This window comes from Mirounga leonina, unplaced genomic scaffold, assembly GCF_011800145.1.
Source record: "Mirounga leonina isolate KUSES-001 unplaced genomic scaffold, KU_Mleo_1.0 Mir_204, whole genome shotgun sequence".
NCBI lineage: Eukaryota > Metazoa > Chordata > Mammalia > Carnivora > Phocidae > Mirounga > Mirounga leonina.
The window spans coordinates 3,821,561-3,841,821 of NW_023270513.1; the positions used below are offsets into that span (position 1 = coordinate 3,821,561).

Genomic DNA, 20,261 nt, shown 5'->3' on the forward strand with positions numbered 1-20,261 from the left:
TAAAGTGCTTGTCACTTTATGTGCCGTTTCCTGGAATGCCTGCCCCCGGGGCCTAGCCTTAGATCGGCTTGAGTGTCATCACGTCTCTGTGGCCTTCATGATTGCCACAGTCTGGATCGCCTCTCTCTCCTCCATGTCGCATGATACCCAGGATAAAAGGCGCTGCTCTGTCTTAGTACATCGTTCCCCCATTCCAGAGGTGTGTATTGAGAATTACCATGGTACCATGCCGGACACTGGGGCTACAGCAATGAAACTGCCAAAGTTCCCACCCTCCTAGTGTGTGTGTGTGTGTGTGTAGGAATAAATTAAAAAATGAGTAAGATAATGATAAATGGTATAAAAATAATTTTTTTTTTTTAATAGAGAGGGCAAGGCGGCTACACTAGATGAGGTGACTGGTGTCTTTTACTGAGGTAGGGACATGTGGCTGAGAACGGAACGAGGGGGAGCCAGTCTGGGGAAGATCTGGGCATTCCAGGCAGAAGGACGGGCGTGGGCAGAGACCCTGAGGTGAAGGGCCCCTGTCTTGAAAGGCTCTATTTATGTCGGTCTTTACCTCTGCATCTGTAGATCTCATCCTTTTGAGGAATCATAGAAACCTCCCTTGAGTGGGGCGTCTGGATGGCTCAGCCCGTGAGGTTCCCGACTCTGGATTTCAGCTCAGGTCGTGGTCTCTGGGTCGTGGTCCTGGGGTCGTGGGATGGAGCCCCGCGTCGGGCTCCATAGTCAGCACAGGGTCTGCTTGGGACGCTCTCTCTCCCTCTGCCCCTCCCCCTGCTCATGCGCGCCTGCAAGCTCTCTCTCTCTCTCAAATTAAATAAATAGAATCTTAAAAAAAAACAACCCTTGAATGTCGAGAATCTGAAAATGAGCTATGGCTCCTCGCCCCAGAAGAATGTGCAAATGCCTAGCCACACAAATTTGCATCCTATTTCCTTATAATTCCTACAGCCAGGGAATTTCAGGAAAATTTCCTACCCAGACTGGGTTCACCTTCAGGGCAGAAACAGTGTCTACTACTGATATCTAATACGTGCTCTACCACGTGCTTTTCCTTCATTATCTCTTTGATCCCTTGAAACCTCCCCATGCTGTAGGCACAGGTATTATCCCCATTTGATAGATGAGGAGATAAGGCTCAGAGGCGGTGAGTTACTTGGCCAATGTCACAGAGCCCGTGAGGGACGGGGAGGGGACTTAAACGCAGGCGCTCTGAAGGGGAAGGCGAGGCCAGGTGAGCTTGGGGGCCCAGCACTGAGCAGGAGGTTTGGAGACTGGTCCTGAGCAAAGGCTGGGGAGAAGGAGCTGCTGGAGCCTTGGGGGCCGGGTCTTAGAGATGTCAAAACCTGCGCGGTCTAGATGGCTGTTTGCTTTCCTTCTTGCCCTTCCTTCTCCTTGTCCTCCTCTTCTTCCTCCTTCTTCCTCCTTTTTTTTTTTGAATGACAATATTTGATTTTCTTATAAAGAAGCCTTTCGGCCTTAGAGTCTTTTAAATATAGAATTGGAAATATAGTGCTCTCTCTGTGACAGCTCACAATGAGTACAGCAGATGCAGAGCCCCCCCTCCCCCCCCCCCACAAAGGGAAACTGGCTTGGGATTTTTCCGTTGGGTTTTAAAAAAAAATTATTTACTTTTTTTGGACCAGGTAATGCATTCACATGGTTCAAAAATCAAAAGGTACAAAAAGGGACACAGTGCAAGTCTCTCTCGTTCCCCGGCCACCTGGTTTCCCTGCCTGGAGGCAACTGAGGTGCCCCAGTTTCTTGTGTATCTTTCCAAAGATGTTTTATGCAAATATAGGCATATCCAATACATACATACATATATATACATACATACATATATATATATATATAATTTCTTTCTTTAAATGGTTCTTTTCTTAACCCTTGAGTTGTGGACACAGACGATACACTCTTCTGTCTCGTCTCTCGCGCCCCTGTGCGTGCCTTGGAGATGGTGGAGGCCCGCGGGGATCCTGGGAGCACTGGATTTGCCTCAGTTTCCAGGCCCATTTTCATGGCAGACCCCCGCACACAACGCTTTGGAGACTTTGCAAAGTCCTTCCATCTGCGATAATTGACCAAGCACTCACGATGGCCCAGGCGCTGTAGGAATTCTTTGCCCCACTTTCCGGGCAAGGAAACAGACCCAGAAGCCAGTCGAGTAACTTGCTGAAAAGCACACAACTAATGTCCTTGTGTGGGGAGGGCCAGGGAGCAGTGTGGGGCTTGGTCCAGCCTGGACTTTGGAAGCAAGAAGAAAGTTGTTTACTCCCAAGTCACAGTTTAAAAATATTTCGGTTGCACTAGGTGTGGGGCAGTGGGGAAAAAAAAAAAAAAAAGTAAGGGAATTCGCAGTTCCAGCCGGGCTTGCTTCCTGGCTCTGCCACTTACAACCGGGTGAGTTACTTCACAGTTTGTAGCCTCAGTTTGCTAATCTAGAAAGTGGGGATGATAACAGCCACTGGCGGGGTGGAGAGGAACAGAGCAGAAAAGAGAGCGATCTGTAAAATGGGGCCGATTCCGATGCTTGCTTTGCATTATTATTATGGTTATTATGACTGCTCCTTGTGGGCAGTTCCTGAAGGGAAGGCAAGCTCACACCGGGTACAAAGCTGCCCCGCCTTCAAGCCACCAAACCTAAAAAAGACCCTCTCTGGCCTAGTGAATTGTAAATCGGGAGCCCTCCAGCCTGGCCGCTCTTCCTTGCTAGCTCAGAACCTCCTGGGTGGTTAGAACAGCCCCGGGGCCTGAGCACAAACTATTCCTCAGCGGGTGTCTTGAATTTACTTTGATCTGTAACTTTCCCTGCAGATCAATTCTTTTTTTTAATGTTTTTATTTTATTTTATTTTTTTAAAGATTTTATTTATTTAAATTTAATATATGTGACAGAGAGAGACACAGCGAGAGAGGGAACACAAGCAGGGGGAGTGGGAGAGGGAGAAGCAGGCCTCCCGCCGAGCAGGGAGCCCGATGCGGGGCTCGATCCCAGGACCCTGGGACCATGACCCGAGCTGAAGGCAGACGCTCAACAATTGAGCCACCCAGGCGCCCCTATTTTATTTTTTTTTAAGATTTTATTTATTTATTTGACAAAGGGAGGGAACACAAGCAGGGGGAGTGGGAGAGGGAGAAGCAGACCTCCCGCCGAGCAGGGAGCCCGATGCGGGGCTCGATCCCAGGACCCTGGGATCATGACCTGAGCCAAAGGCAGACGCTTAACGACTGAGCCACCCAGGCGCCCCTCTTTTTTTTTTTTAAAGTTTATTTTTTCAATTATAAAACTAGAATGTGCTGATGAGAGAAAATATGGAAAATATTGAAAAGGAGAAGGAACAAAAATGAAACCAATCCTTACACCTTCCTCCTCCACAGAAGCCCACTTTGGTAAATATTTTAGTGTATTTCCTTCAAGTCTTTTTTACCCTTAGGCACTTATGATAATTCTCAGCAGAGCAATTCTTTTTCTTTTTCTTTTTACAGCTTTCCTGAGGTATAATTATTATACCAAAAGCGGCACATATTAAATGTGTACAATTTGGGGGGCGCCTGGGTTGCTCAGACGTTTGGGCGTCTGCCTTCGGCTCAGGTCATGATCCCAGGGTCCTGGGATCAAGCCCCGCATCGGGCTCCCAGCTCGGCAGTGAGTCTGCTTCTCCCTCTCCCTCTGCCTCTCCCCTTGCTTGTGCTCTCTCTCTCTCTCTGTGTGTCTCAAATGAATAAATAAGGGATCTTTTAAACAATGTGTACAATTTGATGACTGTAGACTGTAGGCAGCAACTCAATCTGTCTTGCTGGCTTTGTGAATGCTGTGCCCACCTTTGGGTATTTCAATTTTGATTTTCATTTTTAAAAGATTTTATTTATTTATTTGAAAGAGAGAGAGAGAGAGAGATTGTAAGAGAGAACACTAGTGGGGGGGGGCAGAGGGAGAAGCAGGCGCCTCGATGAGCAGGGAGCTCCCCGGGGGGCTCGATCCCAGGACCCTGGGACCATGATCTGAGCCAAAGGCAGATGCTTAACGGACTGAGCCACCCAGGCGCTCCTTGATTTTAATTTAAAAAATGTAAAACTATTCCTAGTTCTATACATGGGATTATTTTCTTTTTTAAAAAGATTTTGTTTTGGAAGTAATCTCTACACGCAACTTGGGGCTCGAACTCACAACCTCGGGATTATGAGATTACGAGTCACACGCTCACTCACCGACTGAGCTGGCCAGGGGCCCCAGGCCTAATCTTTTCGACAAGAATCAGGTGAGTGTGGTACCCTCTCAGGAGCAGGCCTGGCCCCTGGGAGGCCCCTGGGAGGCCCCTGGGAGGCCCCTGGGAGGCCCCGAGGGGGTCAGTGCTTGAGCTTGCTCTGGGGCACTCAGTCAGAGCTGGGCTCAGTCGGCAGCGCCAGTCACGGCGAGGAGAAGGTGGCACACGCTGTCCACTGCGGAAAAGTTCCTTTTCGTTCAGGTCCGTTCCCTTTGAAAGGAAACTAGAGCACCAGCATTTACCACTTTCCCGGGTGGTTGCCTCTCGGGGGTGAGGCCTTCCAGGAATTTGGGGTGACGGCTTTGGAGGTGGACCTCCTGGAAAGGCTTGGGATAGGGGAGCCTGCTGCCAGACCAAGCAAGCCTGTGAGACAACAAACCCTGCTGGGTGGTCTCTTGTAGGCTAGGAATTCGGAGTTCCCATTTTGCCTTCCTTGGCCTCCCCCCACCCCCAACTGCCCTGTTAAGTGCCTCCCTCCTCCTCTTCTTTTTTTAATCCCCTTTCTTTTTGGTATAAGTAAAACTGCCCTTAAGCTGAGAATGTATAATTAGAATAGTGGGCATTTGGAGTGACTGGTATTCCCAGCCAACCAGGCGCCCCGATGCTGTTTAATAAAAGCTTGGTTATTCCCATCCCGGATATGGTCAAGGCTTTTTCCACTCCCTTCTGCAGAATGCCCATCCCCCTCTCAGAGGCCTGGAGAAATACAACTCACCCTAGGAGAGGCCTGGCTCAAATATCACCCTCTTTGAAACGCTCCGGGATGCTGTCCTGGCTGGGCGAGTTGCTCTTTCCTCGATGCTCCCCCAGCTCTGGATTCATATTGGTAGCAGAGCGCAAAATGGGGTGGGATCTGGTTCTTCCCTTCCTTTGCCCTGTCTGGGAGTTCCTAGATGGCTAGGATGCAGCTGTGTCCTTGTCTCAGATCCCAGTCCCGGTAGTTGGAGGAGCCTCATAGATATTCCGGGAATCAAGTGATGAGATCATAATGTTTCGCTGTCCCTTCTGCTTCCTCATCTCGCTGGTTAGTCTCTGTCCCCATTTTGCCACCTTCTCTTCCTCTCGCCCCCAGATGACAGTACCAACTGGATCCCGTTTTCATCAAGTGCGCCGATCATCTACACACCGTGGGGGAAATATCCTTGCTGTCCATCAAAACGCCTCTCCTTAGATCTGCAGGCCACCTACCCTTCCCGTCCCTGACTTGCTCCCCAGGCAGGGGATGGCTCCTCCCCAGGGTGCCAGAGCACCCTCTTCTTGGTTGCAGTGTCTGTATTCCCATGAGGCCTGGATGGGAGCCAGCACAGGACAGAGCTTGGCCATGTGTCGCCAGGACTTGGTGGGGCCACCCTAGTTCCTCCGTGAGGGCAAGGGGGGTGGTGGTGGGGGTTCGTGGGCGATCCAGCGCTCAGAGTCAGCTTCCATGGAGGCAGCAGTGTTATTCTCGACACTTCGGTGAGAGGAAATGTTCAGAACTGTCAGTGCTGTCAGGGGCACTGTACAATGAGGACAATGGGACAAAGAGGTAGGTTTTCAAAGATTTTATTAAAAAACAAAATAGATCCAGAATCCTAAAAACAACACAGGTAGATTTCTCCCCACCTCCCAGTCTGCCGATCAGTCCCCCTCCCCTAAGACTCCATCTGGATGGTCCTGAGGCCCAAACCCTGCCTCCTGGCTCCCCCCACCCCGCAAACCAGTGACCAAAGCTCCGCGCTTTTCTCCAGCGTCTGATGTCTCCTTTAAGAAAATAAAAATGCCCCCTCCCCGACTTGCTTAAAAATAATTTTCAAAGATTAAAAACGGCATTTGTGTGTTTTTTAAAAATAAACACTTTAAATGCTGGAAATCTCTCTCTTCCCCTAGGCCTAGTTGAGGCCTCTGGGGTGCCTGCCTGCCTCACCCCAGGAGGCCAGCTGCTACTTGGTGCCCCTTGGAAATTTTCAGGAAGTAATTTCTTCCAAATCTCCCCTGCAGTCACAAATTCCACACGCTGCTCGCATAAACACGCTGTCTTCATTACCGGCACTGCTCCTTGGCCCTGGAAACATGATCTCTTTTTGTCAACTAGACCACATGCTTCAGATTCCCTGCAAACAGGACAGAAAACAAAATTCAAATTCAGGTAATGTGTGGATTATACCTCAATAAAGCTGTTTGTTTTTTTTAAAGCACTCGCATTTTGGGGCTTGTTCTTTTGCTGCTCTTGGGAACCCAGACACCCCAACATATGAACAAGCCCAGGCTAGGCTGCTGGATGGTGAGAGACATATGGCTCAGTCACCCTGGCAACCAGCGGTTACCCACCCGCCAAGTGAGTGAGGCCTTTGGCAGCCCGCCAAAGCCGGCAGAAGAACCGCCCAGCGGAGCCCAGCCCAACTGCCAATCTACAGAGTCCTGAGCTACACAAATGATTATTTTAAGCCACTCGCTCGCATGTGCGCACACACACACACACACACATTCAGGCAGCGTTTTAGAGTTCACACTTCACTAACTGCATCAAATCTTCCCCCACCCTCAACCTTTCTTCCTGGCTTAGCTGGGCACAACCCTCCTAGCATTTTCTGTTGTGACCACCTATGGATTATGAACGGGGGGCTTTCCCCTGCCCTCGGGCCTAAGAGTCTCTTAGGGAAAAGTGAGCACCTGAAATCCTACAGGACTGAGCTCCACGAATGAAAAGTTTGCTCACTTGGTCTCTCTACAGCCTTCTCCTAGCCCCACTCCCCCAAGCAAACACTGGGCTCCAGACCCTACTGACAACTTCTCCTCTGAAACAGGGAAGAGTGTGCCATGAGGTCAGGGACCCAGGCTGTCTTACTTTTGGCGGATTGCCAAAGTCTAGCACAGTGCCTCACCCATAGCAGGTGCTCAATAAATGGCTGAATAAATGGAGGAAGGAAAGGAAAAAACAAATCAGGACCCACTTGCCTATCTAGTCTTATTTATTTATTTAAAGTTTATTTTTTTATTTTAGGAATGTTTATTGGGGCGCCTGGGTGGCTTAGTCATTAAGCATCTGCCTTCGGCTCAGGTCATGATCCCGGGGTCCTGGGATCGAGCCCTCCATCGGGCTCCCTGCTTGGTGGGAAGCCTGCTTCTCCCTCTCCCACTCCCCCTGCTTGTGTTCCCTCTCTCACTGTGTCTCTCTCTGTCAAATAAATAAATAAAATCTTAAAAAAAAGGAATAAAGTTTATTTTTTTAGTAATCTTACACCCAACATGGGGCTTGAACTCAGGACCCTGAGATCAAGAGTTGTATGTTTTTTTGACTGAGCCAGCCAGGTGGCTCTCTAGTTTTCGTTTTAATTTTAAATTAACACGCAGGAAAATTGATTTGTATGTGCAGGTCTATGATTTTTTTTTACCTTTTCTTTTTAAAGATTTTATTTATTTGACAGAGAGAGACACAGTGAGAGAGGGAACACAAGCAGGGGGAGTGGGAGAGGGAGAAGCAGGCTTCCCGCTGAGCAGGGAGTCTGACTCGGGGCTCGATCCCAGGACCTGAGCCAAAGGCAGATGCTTAACGACTGAGCCACCCAGGCGCCCAGGTCTATGATTTTTAACACATGTATGGATTCCTGACACAGAACAGTCCCATTACCCTCCAAAATTCCTTGTGCTATCCCTTGGCAGTCACATCCTCTCCTTCACCTCGTACCACCTGGCAATCACTGATCTATTCTCATCACTGTAAGTGTTGCCTTTTTGAGAAAGTCATATGAACGGAATAAAAAAAAAGTGTATAACCTTTTGTGACTGACTTCTTTCATGCAGTGCAATGCCTGCATGTGTCGTGCAAGCTTTTAGGTATATCAATCGTTTGTTCCTTTCTTGGGGAGGTACTTCACTTTTTAATTTTTAAATTATTATAGATTTATATGAAGTTGCAAAACAATGTCAAGAGGTACCCTTCATCAAGTTTCTCCAAGGGGCAACATCTTTCATAATGATTATTTGACATCAAACCCAGGAAATTGACATTGGTACAACATCACAGACCACATTCAGATTTCATCAGTTTTACACACACTTGTGTTTGTGTGTGTATGTGTCTGTGTCTGTAAGTGTATAGCTCCCTGCAGTTTTAGCACATGTAGATTTGTGTGATCCCCACCACAAGAAGATACAGAACTTCATCCATCACCATAAAGATCTCCCTCCTGCTATTTTGTTACAGTAATTCCCCTCTAATCCCTAACCCTTGACAATCATTAATCTGGTCTCCAGTTCTATAATTTTGTATATAACCTTTTGTCAAGACTGGTTTTCTTCACTCAGCATACTGCCCTGAAGATCCATCCAAGTTGTCGTATGTTAAGTTGGTTCCTTTTTACTACAGAGTAGGATTCCAAGGTCTGGATGCACCAGAGTGTGCTTAACCATTCATGCACTGAAGGGCATCTGGCTTGTTTCCAGTTTGGGGCCATTACACAGAAAGCTGCTATGAACATCCATGTACAAGTTTTTGTGTGAACATAGCTTTCATTTCTCTGGGATAAATGCCCAAAGGTGCAGTTGCCGGATTATATGGTAGTTGCATGTTTGGTTTGAAAACTGTCAAACTGTTTCCCGGAGCGGTCATACCACTTTGCATTTCCACCAGCAATGTATGAGGGATCTAGTTTCTCAGCATTTTTTTCCTTTTTTTTTTTTTTTTAAAGAGTATTTATTTGAGAGAGAGACAGAGACAGAGAGCATGAGCCGGAGGAGGGGCAGAAGCAGAGGGAGAGAGGGAGAACCCACAAGCAGACGCCCCGCTGAGTGCAGAGCCCAATGACCCAGGGCTCGATCCCAGGACCCTGAGATCATGACCTGAGCTGAAACCAATAGTCGGCTGCTTAACCCACTGTGCCACCTGGCGCCCCGTTTTTTGTCAGCATTTGGTGGTGTCACTCGTTTTTATTTTGGCCATTTCTGTAGGTGTGTAGAGATCTCTCACTGTGGTCTCCGTTTGCATTTTCCTAATGGCTAATGATGTTGGACATCTTTTCATGCGCTTATTTGCCCTCTGATATATCCTCCTCCTGTCTTTTGCTAACTGGATTTTTTTTTTTTTTACTGTTGAGTTTGGAGAGTTCTTTATATATTCCAGATACAAAGCTGTTGTTAGATATATGATTTGCAAATATTTTATCTCAATATGTAACTTGTCTTTTCATTCTCTTAACTCTTATTTCCTTTTTTAAAAAAAATATTTATTTATTTGCCAGAGAGAGAGAGTGCACACAAGCAGGGGGAGCAGCAGGCAGAGGGAGAAGCAGGCTCCCCGCCGAGCAGGGAGCCCGATGTGGGGCTCAATCCCAGGACCCCAGGATCATGACCTGAGCCGAAGGCAGATGCTTAACTGACTAAGCCACCCAGGTGTCCCATCATTCTCTTAACTCTTGCAAAACAAAAGTTAATTTGTGGATCATGTTTTTGGTGTTTTAAAGCCTGAAGCTCATCATCTCTGGACCATCTTTGATTCTTCATCTCTTAGTTCAAGCCTCCTCCACATCTAATGAGTTGCCAAGCCTAACCTCAAGATGCCTCACAGCTCTGTCCTCTCCTTTCTGTTCCACTCTCTCGAACTTAGTCACATCTCTCATCACTTGGGTCACTGCAATAGCCTCTTCACTCGCTAGCTGTGATCACATGCCTCCCCTGCTCCAAAAATCCTTCAGCAGCTCCTCACTACCTACAAATGAAGTCCAACACCTTAGCTTAAGTGTGCCCCATCCATACTTTCCCATCTCCATGTGGGCATTTGCAACGATACATTGCCCCTGCTGAGGAAATCCCACAGGGGATCCTGATGCTGAAACCAGGGGTCCTTCCAAATCTAAGTGTAGCCAGAGCTTGATGATGAAAGAGTGACTGGACGGAGAAACAAATTTCCATGTCCAAGTATTCCAACAACACGTGTTCACAGAAAGGAAAGGTGGGTGCTGTACCCTCTGCTGCTCTGTCTCGCTCTCCAGTGACATTTGGAGGCAATTAAGAAAAACAACAAAAATAATTTCCGCCCAAAGTTGATGATGAGCAATATTGAGTTTGGGTAACAATAACAATGTAAGCTTAAATAATGCCCATTGTTTCCCCCTCACGTCTAGCTTTTCCAACAGTGGGTGGCAGCCTGAGAAAATTCTAAAGGCCAGCATGGTCTGGGGCCTGGGGAGACACAGAGTACAGACCAGAGGAGGAAAACACAAATGCTTATAGAGGCCAAGAATGCACTGTATGTGAGTCAAGCTGATTGGGGGCAAGACGTATGGAGCCTTCTTGAGCCTTTGTTCTTTTTTCTTATTTTGAGTCATGACATGAGTATAAGAAATAGTTCCCTTTTTTTCTTAATTCTATTACAAAAGAAAACAAAACCAAAGCAGTGTAAGTGAGATGGACAAATGGAAATTCACACTTGGCTAGGGTAGGATATACAAGAGGGAACGGTGGGGCTTGTGGCAAAGAGGATGGCACATATTCATGAAAAGGGCAGCTGTGACCCAGTCCCAGACATGGACTACTATGCAGGAAGGTGGGCCCAGTGTGACCAGATCTTTCCATTTTCCAAGAGAAGGCAGACGTTTCCATTTGTATGCAAAGTTTCCACAGTGTTAAATGTGGACAATTGCTCTACAATTTTTAAGATATCAATATGTGAGGCCAAATAAAACAATTTTGGAGGCAAGATGTGGCCCACAGGCTCTGGGTTTGTGATCTCTGGGTTAGCTCCGGGACAGTTCTAACTTACACCTACAGCACCCCACTTCATCCTCAAATATCGTGGTTTGGACAATACATTATATCATCATCCTACCTCTATTGTATAAGAAGGAGTACTGAATTGGGACTCAGGAGGCCTAGGTTCTATTGATTCATTGACTGACAGACTCATTTGTTCATGCATTTATTCAATAAACATTTATGGAGTATCTATTCTTTGCCAGGCACTAGGTGCTGGTGAACGCTCTCTTTAGTCCTTTTTTTTTTTTTTTTTTTTTTGAGTTAATAGACTTTATTTTTAGAGCAGCTTTAGGTTTACAGAAAAACTGAGCAGAAAGTACCAAGAGTTCTCATATCCTCCTGCCTCTTGCCTCCCCTGGCAGGCAGTGTCCCCCCACCGCCCCCATCAACATTTTGCATTAGCACGGTACATTTGTTATAGGTGACAAATGAATATGGACACACAATTATTAAGTAAAATCCAGAGTTTACATTACGGTTCACTCTTGGTGTTGTACAATTCTATGAGTTTTGACAAGTGTATAATGTTATGTATTCACCATTACAGTATCATACAGAATAGCTTCACTGCCCTGCAAATCCCGTGCTGCACCTATTCGTGCCTCCCTTCCTTTCCTCAAAGCCCTGGCACCCACTGACCTGTCTCTCTAGTTTTGCCTGTTCGAGAATGTCATATGGTTGGCCTCATAGGATATGCAGCCTTTACAGACTGTCTTCCTTCACTTAGCAATATGCACTTAAGTTTCCTCCACGTCTTTTTGTAGCTTGAGCGTTCATTTGTTTTTCGCGCTGAAAAATATCCCATTGTCTGGATACACCACAGTTTGTTTATCCATTTATCTACTGAAGGACATCTTGGTCGCTTCTAAGTTTTGGCAATTATGAATAAAGTGGCCCTAAATATTCATATGCAGGTTTTTGGGTGGACATGAGTTTTCAACTTATTTGAGTAAATAGCAAGGAGTGCAACTGCTGGATTGTATGCTAAAACTTTGGAAGAAACTGCCACTTGTCTTCCAAAGTGGCTGTATCATTTTGCATTCCCACCAGCAATGAATGAGACTTCCGGTTGTCCCAAATCCTTGCCAGCATTTGGTGTTGTCAGTGTTTTGGTTTTTAGGTATTCTAATAGACATATCGTGGTATCTCATTGTTTTAATTTGTAATTCCTTAGTGACAGGATAGGGAGCATATTTTCATACACTTATCTGCCATTTGTCTATCTTCTCTGGTGAGGTGTCTGTTAAGGTCTTTGGCCCATTTGTTAATCGGGTTGTTTTCTTATTGTTGAGTTTTAAGAGTTCTTTGTATATTTTGGATACCAGTCCTTTATTAGTTATGTGTTTTGCAAATATTTCTCACAGTCTGTAGCTTGTCTTTTTATTCTTGTATTCTTTACTTTTTAAAATGTAGAGCAGCGGGGCGCCTGGGTGGCTCAGTCAGTTGAATGTCCGACTGCTGGTTTCAGCTCAGGTCATGATCATGGGGTCACGGGATTGAGCCCTGTGTTGGGCTCCCTGCTCAGTGGGGAGTCTGCTTCCCCCCTCTCTCTCTCCCTCTGCCCCTCCCCCCGCTCATGCACTCTCTCTAAAATAAATAAATAAATCTTGAAAAAAATGTAATAAAATGTAGAGCAGCATTGTCCAATAAAACTTCCTGCTGTGATGAAACTGTTCCATATCTATGCTGCCCAATATGGTAGTCACTAGTTACATGTGGTTACTGAGCACTTGAAATATGGCTAATGCAAGTGAGGAGGTGAATTTTATTTTATTATTATTTTTTAAAGATTTTATTTATTTATTTGACAGAGACACAGCGAGAGAGGGAACATAAGCAGCGGGAGTGGGAGAGGGAGAAGCAGGCTTCCCGCTGAGCAGGGAGCCCGATACGGGGCTCGATCCCAGGACCCTGGGATCATGACCTGAGCTGAAGGCAGACGCTTAATGACTGAGCCACCCAGGCGCCCCAAGGAGGTGAATTTTAAATTTTATTTAATTTTAATTAACTTCAATTTAAATGGCCACGTGTGGCTAGTGGTGACTGTACTGGACAGTGCAGATATGGAACAGTTCCCTTGGGCTTTCTTTTCTTTGTGACATTGAGCAGGGATCATCTGTATTTCCTCCTTCATTTACAACCTCCCTTTCAATCCATTAGCAAGTCCTGTCAGTTCTACCTCTACAGTGTATTCCAAGTCCACCCACTTCCCTCCATCCTTCACTGCTATAACTTTACTCCAAACCGCTATCACCCCTTGCATGGAAAACTTTAATAGTCTCAAAATTGGTCTCCCTGTTTCTATCCTTGTCCCCTACAACCTATTTTCTATATAGCAGCCAGACTATTTTGTTAACACTTAGGTCAGAGCACATCACTCCCATGTTCAAAATCCTCTATGGCTGCTAATCACACCTGGAATCAAACCCAAACTACTTAGCTGCCAAGCCCTGCAGGTTCTGGTGTCTGTCTCCTGTCTCCTACCACCACCCTCCTGCTTACTCTGTTCTAGCCACATGGGGCTTCTCTGTGTTTCTGGAACACATGAATCATTTTTCCTCCTTAGGGTGTCCCCCCGCTTTGCACTTGCTGTTCCTTCCGCCTGGAATGCTCTGTCCCTGGATATTCCCATTTCTGACTCTTCTCATCATTTGGGTCTCAATTTAAAAGTTATCTCTGAGAGGCCTTATGACTGCCCCATCTATGTGGCCAACACCCACCCCCCACTGCCATCACTAACTTTCTGTCACATCATCCTGTTTTATTTTGTTCAATGCACTTAGCACACTGAAAACATCTTGTGTGTTGATTTGATTGTGTCTGCATCCCTTCACGAGCTCTATGAGGGCAGAACTCTTGTCTGTCTTGTTCATCACTCTACTGTGCACCCTCAACAGTTCCTGGCACATGGTAGGTGCCCAATAAATATTCATTGAAGAAATGGACATCTGTAGAGCTATAGAGCAGCTGATAAAGCACTTTCCTATTCAGTTCACAGAGGCTTAAAGCTTGGTCATTGCTCTTAAGGCTCTTATACATGTGGTTGAGGTGAGCCAACATAGGCTTACAAAAGGAACGTCCATGCCACCAGGCTAAGTGGCAAACGAGTTCTGAAGATGAGCAGTGTCGTAGCAGTTCGGAGGAATGCTGGGGTGACCCCAGAGCCCTTGGAGGCTGAGTGGCACCATGGAGGAATAGAGAAGTAAATTTAGGACTGTTGAAAAGTGTTTGCAAAACTTCCATTATATGGGCACCCATTTCAGGAATGTTGTCATATCTACTTAACATCTGTATTGATAGTAACAATATTTTTCTTTATATCAACTCACTTTAAAAATTTTAATAACAGGGCACCTGGGTGGCTCAGTTGGTTAAACATCTGCCTTCGGCTCGGGTCATGATCTCGGGGTCCTGGGATGGAGCCCCGGGTTGGGCTCCCTGCTGTGCGGGGAGCCTGTTTCTCCCTCTCAGTCTCCCTCTGCCGCTCCCCCTGCTTGTGCTCTCTCATGCTCTCTCTCTCTCTCTGTGTCAAATAAATAAATAAATAAAATCTTAAAAAATTTTTAATATCTAGGGCGCCTGGGTGGCTCAGTTGGTTAAGCGACCGCCTTCGGCTCAGGTCATGATCCTGGAGTCCCGGGATCGAGTCCCGCATCGGGCTCCCTGCTCAGCAAGGAGCCTGCTTCTCCCTCTGACCCTCCCCCCTCTCATGTACTCTCTCTCATTCTCGCTCTCTCAAATAAATAAATAAATCTTTAAAAAAAAATTTTTAATATCTATTTGGGTCTCATCTATCCTAAGTAGTAGTAGGTAATCACCATCATCAACAGACTTGATGTGCTCAGTACATTTTATTTTATTTTTTAAAAGAGTTTATTTATTTGAGAGAGAGAGAGAGCATGAGTGGAGGGGAGGGGCAGAGGCAGAGGAAGAAACGGACTCCCCGCTGAGCAGGGAGCCCGACGTGGGGCTCGATCCCAGGACCCTGGGATCACGACCCGAGCCAAAGGCAGATGCTTAACCGACTGAGCCACCCAGGCACCCCTGCTTGGTATATTTTAAAACATACACTAAAATGAATACAACTATTGAAATGAAAAATATCCTTGTGTCATCTCAAGTTGTCTCTCACACAGAGGTACATGAGGCACATTCTGAGAAAAACCATTGTAGGGATTGCTCTTGGACAGCTGGTGCCCAGGCTGCTCTGCTGCTTCTAGTATCTGAGAATCTTGGATGGTCCCCTCCCCCACCCCGACCCCTGCCATCCAGCTCCCTCAACCCAACCTGGTCCCCCATCTCTGTCCATTCATTTCACCAGCCTTCACTGTTGTCTACATTGGGCTAGGCCCTGTTCTGGGTGCTGAGGTCCCAGGGGAGAGCAAAGCATAGTTCTTGTCCTCAAGAAGTTCTCAGTCTAGTGGGAAAAGCATATATGGAGACAAACACCTCATAGTCCATAACAAGGTGATAAAATACCAGTGTGTACAGAGTGCCCAGGGCATACAAAGAGGGTGTGGAGGGTTTCACAGAGGAGGCAGCATCCTTAAGGGCAAAGGGGGAGAGAATGTTCTAGGCACAACTGGATATACAAAGGCAACTGCAAAGTTTTTGTGGCCAGAGCACAGGATGATGGTCAGGGAAGGGGGCAATGAGGTTGGAGAGATGGCCAGAGTCCAGATCATCAAGGGCTTAGAAGGTTGTGGCCTTATCCTAGAGGCCATGGGGATTTTAAGATGGGGAGGAGGCCCATCTAGCTTGACCAAGGCTAGAGGAAGTTTTCCAGCTGCCGCCCCATCACAACCATGTTTGGGGGGGGGGGTCTCACTCTCTACCTGGGAACAATGGCAGAACAAAAGATTTCTATGAAGCCTTGAGCATGTGCTGATATGGAAGGCTGATTTAATTTTAGCTCTTAATTGTCAACTGTATTGCTTGCCTTAGAATGTAGATCCCCCTGTCATCAGAAAGCCTTTCAATGACAATTAAGTATAACCACCAATTGCCACTTGTCTGCCTCTGACCTGAATTAGAACCTGAGGCTGTGGATTAATCCCACCAAGCTTCTGGCATTTACAGGATATCAGCATTTAAAGGCTATTGCCCTGATGGCTAGGGTGCTCCGATCTTAGTTTGCAAGGGACTACTGCAGTCTCAAACAGAATTGAAGCAATTTCTAAAATAGCTTATGATTCATTTTTTCTCCCCTCCTGTGCCTAAATCTGCTGGCTCCATGTGGAGGGATAGGCACAAGTAACCGTAGAGGTGACATCACAGGAGTGGGCTGCTTGTCTGCCAGCCAGCCTGTGGAGCTTGGCCTGGAGTGGTTTATCTGCTGGGCTGGGCAATGCCTCCCAGCCGTTTTGAAGTCACAGCCCCGGGTTCCTTGGTCCATGTGCTTTCTTCATATTTTTTTTTCAGACAAAAATTCTGGGCTGGGAAATCCAGGATAATGGGAATAGCAGTGGCAGGAAGAATAATACAGCCTTACATCTGTATAATGCTTTAGAGTTGTGAAATCCATTTGCTCCATTTTGCTCCACCCAAACACCAGTGGGAAATGGAAGCTGGGATTTTAGGCCCGGACTGGAGATAAACTCTCTTTCTCTTGCACAAAGGAGCTAAATGCTAACATTCTCCGTTCACTTCAAGGCCTATCATGATTAGGCCTTGGATACCACCAGAAGGTCAGAGAGACTCCTTTCAGTATCTAGGTGCTTCCTGGAAGATACATTTTTCAGCACAAATTGCCTGGCGGGCACAATCTATTAACCATGCCGTCCTGATTGAGCCAGCAAGCAGTGCCAGCCTCAGCACTGCCAACTCCTTCTGTACACCCTGCTTTACAGTCCCAATGGTCCCAAAGACCTTTACTGGAGCCAAAGGCATGGCTGCTAGCTGTGGAGCCCTGAAGGTAGGGTGTGCCGTGAACATCTGGAAGTGCCAACAGCTGCCAGAGCAGCTTAAGGGTCTGTGAAAGGAAAAACTGTGATCCGAGTCATATTAGCCACCACTGCGGATCCTGAGGTGAAGGGCCGCCGAGCCCAGTCATGAACAGCTGAGGAGTAGGGTGGACGGATTCTTTCCTTGGAGGAGCCATAAAAATAGTTCTGCATTGATCTCATGTTTGTTGTGTGATGTTCCAACACCCGGTCCCAGCATAGCTTGCTGTCCCCGGTGCTCTATTGCTACATTCAGCCTGAGAAGTCTCCCAGCCTAGCTTCCCTCCCCTGATCCTCTGTAGCATCATGGTGGCGAGGCTGGAAACCAAAGGGGTGACATACTCTTGCTGGGCCTTCTTGGTTTTAGATTCGAGTTCGGTGTTGTGCGCATGCGCGCGTGCGAGCATGCGTGCGCGTGTGCGCGCGTGTGTGATGCCTGTGGTAGGAGTGAGCCGCAGACGCTCATCAGTATTATAAGAGTGGTGGGTAATCCTGCTGTTGGGCTGTCGCTGCTGCTGTCGCCGCCACCACCACGCAAGTTCAGAATGACCCCAGTGCAAGACCATAAATGCGGTCAGTGCCATGAAAACGTCATCTTTGTAAACCAAGATGCTGTACTCAGGCCATTCTGTCGGAAATCTTGGCGGGGTATAAAAGTGACCCTTTTGAAAGTTGAATCTGTAAACTTGTATGTGGAAAGTGACTGGCAGAATAGAACATCATCACCTCCAAAGCAGAGAGGCCTCCCAGAACTCGTTTTCCAGCTCACGGGGGATATGTGCGCCTATGAAAATAGATTAAGGATCACTGCTTCAGCCTCTTTTAGAGATGTGAATAAAAATCTTGGCTTGGGACTGCCTCCTCTCTGGTTGACTGATTTTTCAATTGATTTGTATTTATTAGCTAATGAAATTAAAGTTGTAAAAATGATAACAGAAACACAATAAATCTCCCCCACAACTGGCTGTTTCTATGTCACTATGGTACATTCCTCACTTTGATTACTTCAAAGTCTATTATTTTGTTCTCAATTATTCTGTTTTTCTGGCACTGGAGAAAATCAATTTGTTTTATTTTCTCTTATTCATGCACTCAATTATGCTCTTCGGGCACATTTAATCACTTTGATGTTTTCATTTTATGGCCCGTCTCTAGGCACTTCAGCTGCATTGCTGCCAACGGGCAAGCAGGGCTAATTTGCATGTCACAATAGACTTGAAATTCTAACTCAATTTTGAAATCTTTATGAAATCTCCCTCCAAAATATGCTTGGAGCTGCAAAGAGGCAGAAGGATGTGGGTAAACCAGAAGCCTATAAAGATGCTTCCCTCTCTCAAAACACTGAGAGCTCTTTGGTGGCCGGACTGTAGCTTGGGGATGCCCCGGTCCAGGTGTAGCAGAGGAGTCCGCAGGATGGGACGTCTGTAGAGCTTCCCCTGGAACTTTGTGGTGAGAATCCTGCAAAGACTGCCCCTCAGCATCAAGGCCAGGGAGGGTGGGCCTGCTTACTCTGGCATAAATTGCCTATCTGCACTGCTGGATTTGGCAGCTATGCTAAAGACAGCACCTGAATCTCAGTTGGTTAAAGGGCCTCAGGGTAGACTGAGGGAATTGCCAACAGTAAGGCATTCCAGAACTCTGAGTGTTTTACCTTATTTTCTCTAATAAGTTCCTTTTTTATTTTTATTTTTTTAAAAAGAAAAATGCAGTTTATTTTATCTTTTTTAACATTTCGGGTTTTTATTTACATTCTGGTTAGTTAACATGTAGTGTAATGTTAGTTTCAGGAGTAGAATTTAGTGGTTCATCATTAACATATAACAGCCAGTGCTCATCACTACAAGTGCACTCCTTAATCCCCATGACCCATTTAGCCCATCCCCCACCCACCTGCCTCCATCAACCCTCAGTTTGTTCTCTGCAGTTAAGAGTATCTTCTCTAGTAAGTTCTAACCTCCTTTTTGCCCCTTGATTATTTTAGATCTAAAAGCTGGAGGGGAATAAGTGATATAATTGCTTTAAGCATGTACTTTGGGCAAACAGAAAAAAAAAGCTCAATTAAACACATTAGAGGCCTCCAAGTATTCTTCAAAATTTCTTGGTTTGTTGTATACAACCAGTAACTCCACCAGGAAGAAGAAAAATTCTGTATTTCCTCTTCTAAACTTTGGGCATGACCTTCAGTTTCTCATGTGGAATTTCAGCTCCCTCACTTGCTCTGTGACCTTGTACAACCTAATCAACCTCCCTAAGCCTCAGTTCTCTCATCTGTTGAATGGAGCTAATAACATTATCTACCTCAGAGACAGATTTGCTTCCCAAACTTCAATACTGCCAAGAAATTTGTCATATTTACATACCACTTATGTGGAAACCTCTCTTACACCAACTGCATTTATTTTTATTTTTTTTAAAGATTTTATTTATTTATTTGACAGACAGAGACACAGCGAGAGCAGGAACACAAGCAGGGGGAGTGGGGGAAGGAGAAGCAGGTTTCCCGCGGAGCAGGGAGCCCGATGCGGGGCTCGATCCCAGGACCCTGGGATCATGACCTGAGCCGAAGGCAGATGCTTAACGACTGAGCCACCCAGGCACCCCCACCAACTGCGTTGAAAAAAACTGTAACCTTACCCTAAGCAATGATATCTGTGAAATCATCAGAGTTTGATGTGACAGTTATGTTTCTTTCTAATACACACTAAAATATACACAGTTGACCCTTGAACAACATGGTTTGAACAGCGTGGGTCCACTTATACATGGATTTTTTATAACAGTATAGTGCTGTAAATGTATTTCCTCTTTCTTATGATTTTTGTAATATCATTTTCTTTTCTCTACCTTACTTTATTGTAAGAACACTACCTTACTGTATTGTAAAAACACTAATTCAAAGGGATACATGCACCCCTACGTTTATAGCACCATTATTTACAATATCCAAGATATGGAAGCACCCCAAGTGTCCATCAATTGATGAATGGATAAAGAAGATGTGGTATATATACACAATGGAATATTATTCAGCCATAAAAAAGAATGAAATCTTGCCATTTGCAACAACATGGATAAAGCTAGAGAGTATAATGCTAAGCGAAATAAGTCAGTCAGAGAAAGACAAATACCATATGATTTCACTCATATGTGGAATTTAAGAAAGAAAACAAATAAGCAAAGAAAAAGAGACACACAGAGAGAAATCAAGAAACAGACTCTTAATTATAGAGAACAAACTGATGATTACCAGAGGGGAGGAGGTGGGGGGGTAGGTTAAATAAGTGATGGAGATTAAGGGGTGCACTTGCGATGAGCACCGG

General features: G+C 46.0%; 1 protein-coding gene across 2 annotated transcripts in view; it reads right to left on the reverse strand.

Annotated features, from left to right (window-relative positions):
- Positions 1–5,796: 5,796 nt before the first annotated feature.
- HDAC8 (histone deacetylase 8) overlaps positions 5,797–20,261 on the reverse strand; it is a 214,356-nt gene continuing 199,891 nt past the window's right edge. The window contains exon 11 of one of the 2 annotated variants that reach the window (XM_035028756.1): positions 5,797–6,360. In XM_035028756.1, coding sequence (XP_034884647.1) covers positions 6,338–6,360 — 23 coding nt within the window. In that variant the 3' untranslated portion in view covers positions 5,797–6,337. The remainder of the gene's footprint in view (positions 6,361–20,261) is intronic. The other variant, XM_035028751.1, reaches the window with a different exon arrangement.